Source organism: Cryptotermes secundus, unplaced genomic scaffold (assembly GCF_002891405.2).
Source record: "Cryptotermes secundus unplaced genomic scaffold, Csec_1.0 scaffold1964, whole genome shotgun sequence".
In the NCBI taxonomy this organism is placed as follows: Eukaryota; Metazoa; Arthropoda; class Insecta; order Blattodea; family Kalotermitidae; genus Cryptotermes; species Cryptotermes secundus.
In genome coordinates this window covers 337617-351073 of record NW_019731612.1, presented here as the reverse complement: position 1 = coordinate 351073, position 13457 = coordinate 337617, and the positions used below count along the sequence as shown (strand labels likewise).

The following is a 13457-nucleotide window of genomic DNA, read 5'->3' as shown; positions in this document are numbered from 1 at the left end:
TAGTAGTAGTAGTAGTAGTAGTAGTAGTAGTAGTAGTAGCGGTAGTTCCTTGCACTCAGATTTGTGCCCCAATTCACGTGCACTGTTCTGTTGCCAGTGACTGTGTGACGTGTTTGTGAACAGGTCTCAGCCTCTGCAGAACACAAGCAACACTGTTGTCGTTGTCGGCGGAGTTCATTGGCTGGCCACGCAGCACCTGCACACTCTTCTCCGAGTCCTCAGGAGGTAAGGTTTCAGGGCGCTGTGTACCGAGTAAGTTGCATGCAGCGTGCACTGCCAAGCACTACAGTGGATGCAGACTCTTTGAGGGCTCCCAGACGGAGCCCCAGAACCGGTCTGGACGGAGCGGAGAACAGAAATGTTTGCCCCTGCTGGGAATTGAACCTGCATACAGCATACAAATTTGTCTGGCGAATACGGCGGCTCTGGTAGCATTGTTGTGAAATATTCTTATTATTGTTGCAGGCGTCGCGAAAGCAGAGTGCGAGCACTGAAGTCCACAGTTCAGAGCTAATTTCGGGAACAAACGAATCATTTACAGAAAAAAATGGGGGGGGGGCGTTCCATCAGGAGGCCTCTAGCTGCGCAAAGCAGCATAACACGGCAGGGCACGGCACGGCACACAAGCGTTCATACAGCTGTAGCCTGACCAGGATTCGATCCCACGCAGACAGAGTTACCGGCTGCTGTTTGCGCACGACTTTGTGTGTTTTGTTTTACGCTGCACTCAGTAGACGCTGTAGAGTCGAGTTATGAATGGGAAATAAGCGGCCGTGGCCTACTTGAGGTACAAGCGAGGGAAACTTCGAGAAACCTCAATGATTATAGCCGGTCTCTGGGCCAAATTGTCCCTATGCTAAACCGGTCAGTGTTTTGGTTCATAGGTTCTATTAAAGGGGAGGACACTATGCTACAAGCCGGAAGCTCTCAGATTCGATTCCCGATGAGGCTCTAATCCTTCCAGCCCCACTATTGCCCTGGGGTCAACTCAGCCTCTAACAGAAATGAGTACCAGGAATCTTCCTGGGGGTAAAGGGCGGCCGGCTCGTGAGGCTCACAACCTCACCGCCATCTATGAGCCGACTGTTTTGACAATGTGGGAGCCTCGACGTCTCACAGTCCTGTGGGCCTTCACGGCCTGTTGCAGGGATAGCTTTACCTTTTAGTATACATATATATATATGTGGATACTGCATGTTTTTTGTCTGGTTCCAGGGAAGGGTTACAGCACGCCCATCTTGTCGTGAAGACCCTGGGTTCTGGGTTCCATATCCCAGCTGAAGGTGTTCACTACCTTTCCAGGGTAAGCATTTACTTCTATAAATTTGTCTATCGTCTGCCAATGTTTCCAAATTCGGGAACGTGAAATCGGGAATTCCCGAAATCATATCTTATTCCTTATTTTTCGTAGCATTTCATTAGCGTGTTTTTGAATAATGATGAGCGACCATAATAATAAACAGTAAATAATTTTTCTGTGATCGGGCTTTACTAGAAGTTTCAGAGGTTTTCTGTAAGAAAAAACTTTACTAATAAACGTATGGTTTATTGCTATTATGAACAATATATTGCACAAGATTATGTAATTCAGTGACATGTAAAATGATCTCTGCCTGATGTACACACTTGATAATGCAGAACGTTAAAAGACGGTGATATTAACACAAAATAAATTCCAAATAAGAATCATTTTAAAAATTAAAGATAAAACCACAAATATTTAATATTTAGAAGTTATCATTCTTAAACTGAAAATTTAAGGCACACAAAGAGTTAACTGCCGTATCGTTTCGTGACGAATGCTCCAGAGGTAGAAAAATTTCTTTCATTTTGTGTCGACGTTGGTCGAATTGTTGAAGAGTGCGCCCAGAAGCATTATCCAGCCGGCTGTTACGGTACGCGCTGCTTCGTGCAAGCTCATTTCATTTCCTAACGCTGGAAATATTTTGTCTGCTTGTCCTATTTTGGTTTTCCTGTTGAGATCCAGATTCCTCGACTGGTTTTTCTCGGGACGCGGAAAGATAACATACAAAAATGCCGAGAAGGGCCACAAAGGAGTTCCCGCATGGACAGCTCGTGAAGTCAGTTTCACTTATCCTCTGCAGAATACAATTTGCTGAACACCCAATGTCCTTGTAGGCTGAACAGAAGAGGCTGCTGAAACACTCGATGGGCCTGGCCGCTTTCGCTAAGCACCACCACATGGACGTTGTGGACACCTTCAACATGACCGCAGCCCGCTACAAGGATTTCCTGCAAGGGAAATGCGCGTGTCACTTCCACAAGGTACGAGAAGGCGAGGCAGTCTGAATGCAGTTACTTGTTTGGCTCTGGGATGTGGGATTCTTCATTAATTAAGCATTATGCCATGAAGATACGTATATAGGGGAGTGGGGGTATAGTTCTATACCTGTACACTAGATGATGGTGAGTATTCAGCTTCACGCCTCGGCGGGTTTACCCCTGGGAAAGAACACTGTAGAGAAGAAAAAAATCTTGCCCCGGCCATCCTGCTCGTAGCCCGTCGTTATAACGACTAAGATATATAGTCTGGTGAAAATCATCCGACGTTTCGGTAGAATATGTCGCTTCCATCTTCCAAGGAAGTCAAGGATAAATAAACATAAAGCAGATTGCTGTCTCTTTCTGGTTCCTTGCTTAGTTTATTCGCCAGGGACATGTTTCTCCGAAACGCCAGCTAATTTTCACCGGACTACATTTCAGGTCAATATGTGTGTGCACGTTGAACACAGAGAGACCACAACTAACAGGAAGCCGGAAATAAGTCTCTTGCAAGTCGGTAGGTAGCAAAATGAAGTTTTACCGGAATAATATTAATACAGTATTTCAAGAAAATGAATTGTGAAGACGGTGTTTAGCCCAAACGGACTGGGGATTGCATGCTTCTTATTTGTGGTAGCCGTGCTGACTCGTTTGCCTGCTTCCGCATGAGGCAGCTCCCGTCGGCAACCTGTCAACGTTTTAGCAAGAGCCCAACCACCCTACGTCATATCCTGCGCAGTCAACTTCACGGGACGGAAGCCGTGACTAGGCATCGGTTGATAATAGGATCTAGTATTTTTCTTTATTGCTAGTGGGGTGGGACTAAGTCCCTTGTACTGCGGCCACTTCTGGCCTATTGTACCAGCCCCAGATGATAGGTGAGGGTGATTGTGGAGCAATTGGTGGAATGAAGATTGGCAGGGGAAACTGAAGTACTCGGAGAAAACCTGCCCCAGCGCCACTTTGTCCACCACAAATCCCACTTGACCAGACCCGGGATAGAACCCGGGCCGCCGCGGTGAGAAGCCAGCGACTAAATGCTTGAGCTATAGCACGGCCCTAGGATCTAGTAACTTGTTAATGATGACGTAACAGTGTGCGTCACTAACTGACGGAGAAGCAGCCTCGATCCAGTAGCAGACGCAGTACAGCAAGAACCAGACGTAGAGAGTTGAATGAGACGCATGAAGCTGGGTTACATGTTAGGAAGGTTCCTGAGTTACAGCAAACCCTCGCCATTCAATTTAGAGTTCATCTGGGTCGAGATATGAACAATTTCTGTTCAGAGTTGAGAACAAACTTACAAAGACACGTGGGATTTAGGAGCAAGAGCACTTTCAGACTGAGTTGAGGGCAGCTGGAGAGACTGAACCCGCGCAAGCAAATATACCCAGGATTGGCTTCAGCTGGGTTTCAGCTTCTGACAGAGGAAGAAATGGTTGCAGTGATTTTTTTATTTATTTATTTTCATCAGCACTACATATATTGCTCAATTTTCCGTTTATTTGTTACCCAAGTTCTTCTTTGTCTTGTAGGGCTATCTCTTGCTTCATTAATCCGATTTATCGTTAAATCTTGATGACAATTTCCCCCTTGCAATTAATCCGGTTTACTGTATTGGAAATTGATGTCAGGAGAAGAGGTTCCACTCTTCCTGCTACTTTCTGTCTTTTCCTCCGTTTCCTACGAAGAAGGGCTNGTTGGAGGGGGGTGGGGGGGGGGGGGTTAAGGGGCGTCTGCAAGTCACAGATTGCAGTGACATTAATATCCTCATTCAGAGCATCAGCTTGGGTTTGGGTAGGAACCCTGCCTATAGCAGAAACAGTGAGGGAGAGAGTTCGCTGTGCACGTTCCGTAACTCATAAAGCTTACATGAGAATACATTAAACGCGTGCGGAAGGAAAGTGCAAAAGTGACTTAAGCATTCGCACGAAATAGTCGGGACTTCTCTCTTCCTCTGCCATTTCCTGGCAAGCCATCAATATCTAAGCACAGTGTCTCGGTGGTGGCCTTCAGACACAGAAAAGTAAATTCCCAACTGGAGACTCGAATCGAGGACCTCTCGAATAAAATCGGGAATGTGACCGCCTGAGAGAACCTGCTCGGTGGGCATATCTGCGCTCGTAACTTCACGGGACATCATTCTATGCAGTAGAAACGGCCGTAGCTGCTAACATATTTGTTTCTGGAGTATTCAGATCAGTGATGTGTGGGGCTGCAAGGTATGTGGCGCGAATTGAACAGAGCTAGTTGGTTCTAGTGGCGACGTTTCGGAACGTACCCAGTTCGAATTGCCGCTGGGATATTGATTCTTCTGATTTATGGGTGTCACTATAGACGGGGTTTGAACTGGTGAATGGATTTACACGACACGGATCTACAAGCAGTTGCAGTTTCACCGATAATCACAATTCACAGTTGACCACAAGACCCGCTGAGCCTTCTCCAGGTCGCTGTGCCTTCACCATCCGTCCCCAGATAACGGCTTCTAACAGTGGTGATTCTTCAGCTTCACGCACTCAGGTCCTGTCTTCGCTGCCTCCCCTACAGAACTGCCTCCCAGATGAACTCAACTGACTTTGTCCTCGGTACGGACCACGTAGAAAACACCCCGTCTCCAACGGAAACTCTGTTGTTGCTTGCGTATCCGGGATCGTGTTTACCAAGCCGTTGCCGAGAAATGGCCTCTATTTACAGGGTCACCACTTAGCAACGGGTCTATGCGCCATAATATCTAACCGCTCGAAGCAATTCAGTATCAAATGCATAGATAATTAAAGCAAAAGTGAAACTGTAACGCACATGAAAGGCGTGAGGGATGCGTGCCCAGTTTTAGTCCCAGCACATGAAGGAAGAGCTGGGAGTCCCATAGAATGTTAGGGCGCGAACTGATTAGAAAATGAGCCTGTAGCAGATTCTTGTGAACGCGACACGAAGGCGGAGAATTTCTTAGTCAGCGGTTTCTGATGAAGGATCCCAATCCGTGAGGAAAATGTGGGCGTACATATTGTCACGCGATCTGCTGACTATAGACGGGGTTTGGTTTGATGACTGGATTTACTGGACATTTTTACAGCTCTTGACTGCACTTCACACACAGACTAATGGCGAGAATGTGTGTGCCGAGTCGTTACCTAGCAGTGGATCTATACGTCACAATACATACATGCATACACTGCATACGTGTGTGCCATTTTCCGAAAGCATAAGCAATGCGACGTGTTGCTCACTCTCGGAAAATGTGTGCGTATGTTCGTCTGCCCAGTTTTCCAGGATCCTTTGTGGAGCACGAAGTAACCATAGGAAATGATTCGTTCCAGCTGGAAGAACGTCCGGATGTGGGACCAGGCTATCATGTTGAAGGGCCCATCAACGCGATCTACACAGAGATCTTACTGAGTCGCCTCTGCCACGAAGACGCCGACTTCTGACCGTCCATCATCCCTTGGGCCGTGTTTGCGGAGTGTTGCTTGGAGTCAGAAACGTAAAGGGAGTAACACTTCGAAGTTCCATCCGGTGTCCGTCCGCTCTTCTCATTGCGTGAGGGACAGGAGTTGGCGGAATTCTGAGGCAGCTGCCAGTCCTGCCTGTTCACTTATGAGCAGGGACTTCCTAAGGCGAAGTTCCGTGTGTTAGGTAATGTGACAGTGCCCCAGTTCCACAGGAGACCATACTGGGGTTCTGCGTCGCAAGGAGACCTTCTGGGTCCATCCATCCAAGCAAGCAGCGCTGCAGCCTGTCTCAGTAAGAATTCAGAAGTACTGAAACAGTCGGATTATCACAATGCATACTCACGACTACCAGACTTACGTGTTCTATTTTAAATGAGCTATGCAAAATGCTGAGATCAGAAGAATTTGACCAAAATTCCGTGCCCAGTTGTGACGTCCCTAACATATATAGGCTATGATAAAATTCTTGCAACTACAAAGTTACCTCTCAGCCGTCAGGCAGTGGTTAAAATGAGTAATCAGCATGGCGCTGCGACCGCTGTACCCCGAGGGTCGCCACAGAGCCAATTTGGAAGCGGTGACAAACTTCTCCCCCGGACACCCGACTTGCAGTCGTTTCACTGTCAGTGCGCAGTCAGTTGAGGCAGCCGCACTCTGTTTGCTGTTCCTGTGGAGAACAAAGCGACACTGATGGAGGTTTTCAAATTATCGCCTCCCAATCTGTGTCACCATCCGGATCATCAGCGGTCGGCTCAGCGTGTGCAGGAGGCCGCAGAGTGCAACAGTCCTGTGTATTTCCGGAGCCAGGTTCATTTCTGATTGCACAGTCCCACATACTTACGAACTGACTGTTATATTCAGAATTCTGGGCGGCACGTTTGGGAAATTCTTGAACAGCTGAGCGACTGGCGGCTTCTCAAGGAGTATTCAACCACTTAGAGTCAGTCAGTCAGTTGTTGCCCAAAAATAAGCAAACAAACATGCGTAATCTAATATTGGATATAATTTATTCTGTTTTCGATAAATTTTTAATTCTTTCCAGCTGTCCCCGAATTTAAAAATGATTCGAACTGTAGTTGGCATGTATCGTTAGGCAGCGCGCTGTCAAAATAAGCAAGCAACGTAAAAGTAAACACACCCCGCTGTCTTCTATAACAAAAGAATATAAAATGACAAACGAAATTTGTTTTTTAACTTCCATGTTTTATTGAATTCTTTTGCGTTATTGCGGTAATGCCTCAAGCTTAAAGATTTGGGGGGGGGAATGCTTATCCCAGATAAAACATCGCAAAACCTTTCCTGTTCACATGAAGAACAACCACACGCGTTAGTCTGGTGCTGCACTCAAACCCGTTGCTTATTTAAGAATGAGAGAGACACGAAGTGGTGACCTGAGTTCCGAGAGCAACTGCATATTTTGTTCCATACACAAAAATCGTCGCTTTCATTCTCATGTACATTGCGTTAAGTTTAAATTACACAATTAACACCGACTTTACCACAAATGTCATTGATCTGATAAAAAGAGACCGCATGTCACAATTCAAAAACACGCTTATACAAGGTCACCACGTAAACGAGTCGCAAAGTGTTCGTAAAGCAGGATTTCGCCCTCTTCACCACTTTGAAGGGTTGTCACTGTTTCCTCGGCTGGCTCGTGGCTAACAGAGAGGTTCTCCTGTACAGGAATAGAGTGTAGAGTGTAGCAGAGCGCGTTCTGAAACTTGAATTTTATAAGGTTAGGGTCCAGTTCCAGAAAGCAGGATTTTGAATCGTCAGCTAATAGCATGTAAACAGACAAGTGATAATCATATTGTTTCCTCTGAGACTTCATTAATCTGATACAAAGACGACTAGCTACAAAGCTTGCTCAAAATGATGCCACAAGTCGACGCACCAACAAGGAAACGGGCCCATCAAAGTGGACAATAATACATATTCCTACCTCATACGAACGAAAGCAAGACTTTAATGTGGGGCTGTTTGCCAGAGAAATATTTCGAAATATTTTCCTTGCCATCAGCAAATGCACTCGTTGCTCGAGAAGGCAGAAGTCCTGGCTCAACATGAAGACAGCGAGGACTCGAAGCCTATGGTTAATTTCCTGGAGGAACGTGAGATGTTAGCGTGGAAACCACCACGTGGCAGTCGCTTAGCGTATAGTTCATGATAATCCTCCAATGTATACAGGACACTAAGCAATTCTCTGCTGAATGCTGGCTTTCATTGTGTCATGGTCGCATGCAGTATAAAGTAAAGGTATCCCTGTAACAGGCCTTGGAGGCCCATAGGGTTGTGAGACGTCGAGGCTTCAACATTCTCTACACAATCGGCTCACAGATAGTGATGTGGTCAGCCTTACGCGCCGGCCGCCCTTTACCCCCAGGCAGATTCCTCGTACTTGTTTCTGTTAGAGGCTGAGTCGACCCCAGGGCCACAGTGCGGCTGGAAGGATTAGGTCCGTAGCACAGTGCCTCAGCCAACTACGCTACCGCGTGCCCCCTGCGCATTGTAACACCGAACTGTATAAAGATTGGCTGCACTGCCGGAAATGAAAATATAAGAAAATTAAAGACAATTTCGATATGACCTTCAGTCCGAAACGAGAGGCCAGCCGTGAGCGGCAGGTTCTGCAGCAGAGCTACGGCCGTTGCGTTCATCCCCCCACCCCCAACAGCCACTCGCTCATCTTCTCTGCATGGGGAGAGGCAGGGAAGAGAGACCTGGTTCGTGAGACACAAGACCATGTCTCAGTATTGAATCACTAGGGAGCACGCGGGAGCGCAGTTGGTTGAGGCACTATGCTACAAGCCAGGATGTCAGTGGTTCGATTCCCAATGAGGTATTGGATTTTTCATTTGACCTAATTCTTACAGCCCCACCATGGCCCTGGGGGTAAAGGGCGGCCGGCGCGCAAGGCTGACAACCTCACCGCCATCTGTGAGCCGATTGTCTATAGAAAATGTGAGAGCCTCGAAGTCTCACAGCCCTATGGGCTTTCACGGCTTTACCTTTACACTGTAACAGCCAAATGAAAGGCAGTCTCGGTAGTGAGAGGGTTAGCGGGAAACTTGTGGAGTCTATTCCACGCATGTTACAGACATTCAGTGATTAGAATATTTTGTTACTATAGTATTCGCAAACATGTCCGTGATGTTGGTGTTTGCTGCAACCGCTGTGTGAGTGCTGCCGTCCCGACGGCGCGCAGAGACACACAGATGACTTTCCTCTTGCAAACAAAATTATAATATGTTTATTTTCTTTATCTGAAAGTGTACTTAAGGGGGTGTGTCGGAGCAGCCCAGGCTCCACGTGACACACTTTCACACTGAAATGCAACACTTTGACAATAATTGTTTTTCCTTGGCGTGGTTTGCCTTTCCACGTTGATATCCATACTGTACTCTGATTGTGTGGCTTTGAATGTGAAACTGTAACATACATCTGCCTCTGATGTATGTGTCATGGTCGAACATGGAATATCAAACTACGGCAATCGTGACAAGAATATCACTGTTTGTTTCATTTCCTGCCCTCAGTACCTACACGCCTCACGTTCACCCTGAAGAGGGGCATATCTCCTACCCTATCGGTCACTCTTTCACTGTTGACATAGCGTACACAAGAAACAGTTCACAGAGATCTTTGTTGATTGGAAAATCGGCCACTACCTCGGCGCCAGATGGAAGTAAGCGGTCAGCTACACGCCTTGGCCGGTTTAGGTCCGGGGAACGAGCCCCCAGTACCCATTGGATAGGAAGCTGAGTGGACCCCACAGCCGGTTTGGAAGACGTGGAGAAGCCAGAAAACCCTTGCCCTGCCGGGAATTGAATCCCGGCCGTCAAGCCACCAGTCCATCGCTATACCGACTGAGTTAAATGCGTATTTATATTTCAGAACATTTTAAAATATTATGTTGAATATCTTGGCGGGGGGAGGGGCGGCCTGCCGGTGCTTAAGGCTGACCTCACCGCCATCTGTAAGCCAATTGTGTAGAAAATGTGGGAGCCTCGCCGTCTCACAACCCTATGGGCCTCCACGGCCCATATACTATATATATATCTGTGTCTGTGTGTGTGTGTGTGTAAGAGGTAAAGCTATTCCTGTAACAGGCCGTGGAGGCCCATAGGGTTCTGAGACGGCGAGGCTCCCACATTTTCTAGAGAATTGGCTCACAGATGGCGGTGAGGTTGTGAGCCTCACGAGCCGGCCGCCCTTTACACACAGTAAGATTCCTGGTACTCATTTCTGTTAGAGGCTGAGTCGACCCCAGGGCCATATTGCGGCTGGAAGGATTAGGTAAATTGAAAAATACACTGCCTTCATCGGAAACTGAACCTACGACCTTTCGGCTTGTAGCATAGTGCCTCAGTGAAATAGCTGCGAGAGATACATTTCAGATTACGTACAAAGTCAACTAATTGGCAGCAGTCTGGTCGCTCTGATTGCAGCGCTGCCTACATCCGTGTACAGGAACTGTCACGTTCCACGAAGAGGGCCGAATGAGCCCCGCTCGGTTTTGTTCGACGTCACAGAGCAGCTGAGGCACTGAGGCACCTGCTGTAGGTCTCTCGTCTCGTGTACGGGCTGCCCGGCGTTTCCTTTGTTGATTAATCGCTCCCTCCCCCGGGGAAAGGAGACGAAACCACCGCGTCATCATGAAGGCAGCCCCGCGCCCCTCTGCCCGCGGTACTACCTTTGCCCCACCCGGAAGGTTAGGTCAGGTTTCATAATGAATAGTTTTCAATTAGAAGGCTGTGGGAAGTCCTTTCCGTCAGTGGCTCCGTAACCAGTCCAATTTGTTGCCCGATCCTGCCCCAGGAGAGTCCAGCTTCCACGTGAAGAGACAGTTGCGCTCCTATGTGGGGACTGAGTGGATCCTGGGGCTTCCCAACGCACTATGCGATATTTGCATGGAGGGGTTGAGCAAAACCGTGCACCTCCTTGGACATATTCGGCCACCTGACGAGTTTTGAACCAGGTGCTTCCCAATCGCGAAGAAACCTCAGATTATCATTTCTCAGTCCGAAGGTTTTCGTGAACTCGTCATTAACGCAGGCAAGGGCTGGAACACCTCCCTCTACATGCCAACTTGCACCAATGTAATTACTTCACGAAAGGTAACACAACTGACAGAACGTCTGTAAATAAAATATTCAATCCATGTGCAATATATCAACGGGCTATGGGCTGGATGGCCAGGGTTCGATTCCCGGCAGAATCAAGAAATGTTTCTATCCCAGAGTGCCCAGAGTGCTGGGGTCCATCCAGCCTCTTATACAATTGCAGCTCTTGCTGCGGGGGTAAAGTGGACGGAGCGTGAAGCTAACCACTCCCATCTACTGCCAAGATCAAGAATGGTGAAGCTATACCTCCACTCCCCATACGTCTTAATGGTACCATGCTTAATGAATTACTTGTCTTTTTCCAGTCCTTACAGGAACGAAATCGCCGCAGAGCACAGGTTCAGACAGCCCCATCTGCAGAACTGGCCTTCCTTGTGAGGCCACTACGGACTGACTCGGTTCCGACTGCAAGTAAGTGCGGACGGCGCTGCTCTCCAAATTCGGAACTCTCTAGGCCTCTGCCAAATGAAATTCGAATTGTGACGAGTTCCTGGTGCATTCCTTGCAAAACGAGGTTATGTTTGGCCGCCTTCGCATGCCCCCCTGCTAAAGCATGCAGTACACTTTATTGCAACCTGTTGTAGGTGTGCACTGAACTTAATTAGTTTTATTCCAATTATTCAATTAAGAGGCAGTAGAAGTTTTGTATCCTTAATATCACAACTGTGATGAATATTCTGGCGTTGCTAAGCAGCCGTTGCTAGGTGACAATCGCAAAGAGACGCGCCTCCACAGCAACGAATCGACGCGAAACAATAGAGGTATTGTTGGAAGCGGTGTTTTCTACTCTGTCCGTGCAGAGGGGTTATGACCGAGATAAGTAGGGCAAACCCATCTTCTCGTTACAGAGGATGTTACATGAGGACTATTACCGCAAGGGTTCAGTTGGAAAATAGAAATCTGTGGTTTTGGGCCTCAAGGGGCCTGACGCCAAGATGAACTGATTGGCGTTAAACCGCCAGTCGTGAAGTAACTTTGACTTTGACCAAGTCAAACCCGTGTGGAGGCGGGGTCGAATACCTCCACCGTGACCCTGCGAGTCGTAGGAGGCAACAAAAAGGCAAGTCTCGAATCTGAGACAGTAAAATACGCTCGCGAGTCCCACGGGACTCGGACCCGAGAAAGACTGCGCTGGCAAGGGCCAGCAGCATATACAAGAGACAGACCCGTCCTCTGGTCAGAGAGGGCTCCCCACAGAAGCAAGACCTTAACTGTCAAACAGTAATAAATATCTGTCTGGGGCTCGACACCAAGACTTACTGACTGACTGACCGTCAGTCGCAATGTGACTTTGACTTTGACAACCAAATCAGTTCTGTATGGGTGTCTGTGAAGAGTGGGCCTGAGCGCGTGAAGCTGAAGAGTCTCCATTGTTAGAAGCCGTTACCAGGGAACGGCTGGTGAAGCCAACTGGAAAGGGCTTAACGGGTGGTTTGTGAACTGTGAAGACTAGCGGTGACGCTGTAAATGCTTGTGGTCCCGAGTCCTGTGTATAAGCGGTCAATAAACCCACTCACCAATCCAAACCCCGTCTATAGTCACCCCTCTTATGTGACAATATAATCGTGCAAGAGAAGTAGGAATAGCTCAGACTGTTGACTTTCGATCGACTACATGGAGTTATAAAGAGACGGGAAGGGGTCGGAGTTCGAGTCCCGATTGGGGCAAGAATTTTCACTTCTCGATGTCGTCCAGACCGGCACTAGGGCCCACCCAGCCTCCTATCCAATGGGTGCCGGGGGCTATTTCCCCTGGGGGAAAGCGGCTGGGGCGTGAAGCTGACCACTCACCTCCATCTAGCGGCTAGATCAAGAACACGTGGGTCTATACATCCACTCCTCCATACGCCTTCATGACGTAGTGCGTAATTAGTTAAGCACAGGGACAGCTGTTCATAACCACCGGTGTGAGGACCTCAAACTCTACAGCGTTTACATTTCGGGAACTCCGAGGTGGCCGAATTTGATTGCAAGGGTGCTCTGGGTGTTGGGGTGTTGGGGTGTGTGGGTACGATTCTGAGGAATCTTAGGAAGATAGGATGGGGTGGTGTGGACTGGATTGATCTGACTCAGGATAGGGACCAGTGGAGGATCCCATAAAATGCTGGGAAGGTCTTGAGGAGCTGAGCAACTGGCGGCTTCTCAAGAAGGGTTCAGCCCCATGGAGTTATCTGTGTATGGGGATCTTGTGATGCGAGGCTGCATGGGCCCTTGTACATGAATAACAGTGAAATAGGAGTACACGAGAGGAAGTTATCTGTTCCCTTTGTTCTTAGATCCGTCGGTTAAGTTCACATTGAGACTTCATTTAGAGCCCGAAAACGCCTTACTGACAAGATGGTCTCCTAAAAGACTATCGGGTCGGAGTTCGAGTCCCGTACGATCAAGAATTTTCTCTTCTCCACGTCGTCCAGACCGGCTCTGGGGCCCACCCAGCCTCCTACCCAATTGGTACCGGGGTCTCTTTCCACGGGGGTAAAGCGGCCGGGGCGTGAAACTGACCACTCACCTCCAACTAGTGCCACTAGTATGTGGCTCTATACATCCACTCCCCCATACGTCTTCATGTCGCAGTGCTTAATTAGTTAAGCACAGGG

The 13457-nt window shown here is 48.1% G+C and overlaps 1 protein-coding gene across 1 annotated transcript in view; it reads left to right on the top strand.

Moving 5' to 3' along the window:
- Nucleotides 1-13457, top strand: part of LOC111867318 (cadherin-like and PC-esterase domain-containing protein 1) — a 92702-nt gene that overhangs the window by 68141 nt on the left and 11104 nt on the right. The window contains exons 16-19 of the mRNA XM_023857062.2: nucleotides 124-225; nucleotides 1216-1303; nucleotides 2140-2286; nucleotides 11167-11272. Of these exons, the coding sequence (XP_023712830.1) occupies nucleotides 124-225; nucleotides 1216-1303; nucleotides 2140-2286; nucleotides 11167-11272 (443 nt within the window). The remainder of the gene's footprint in view (nucleotides 1-123; nucleotides 226-1215; nucleotides 1304-2139; nucleotides 2287-11166; nucleotides 11273-13457) is intronic.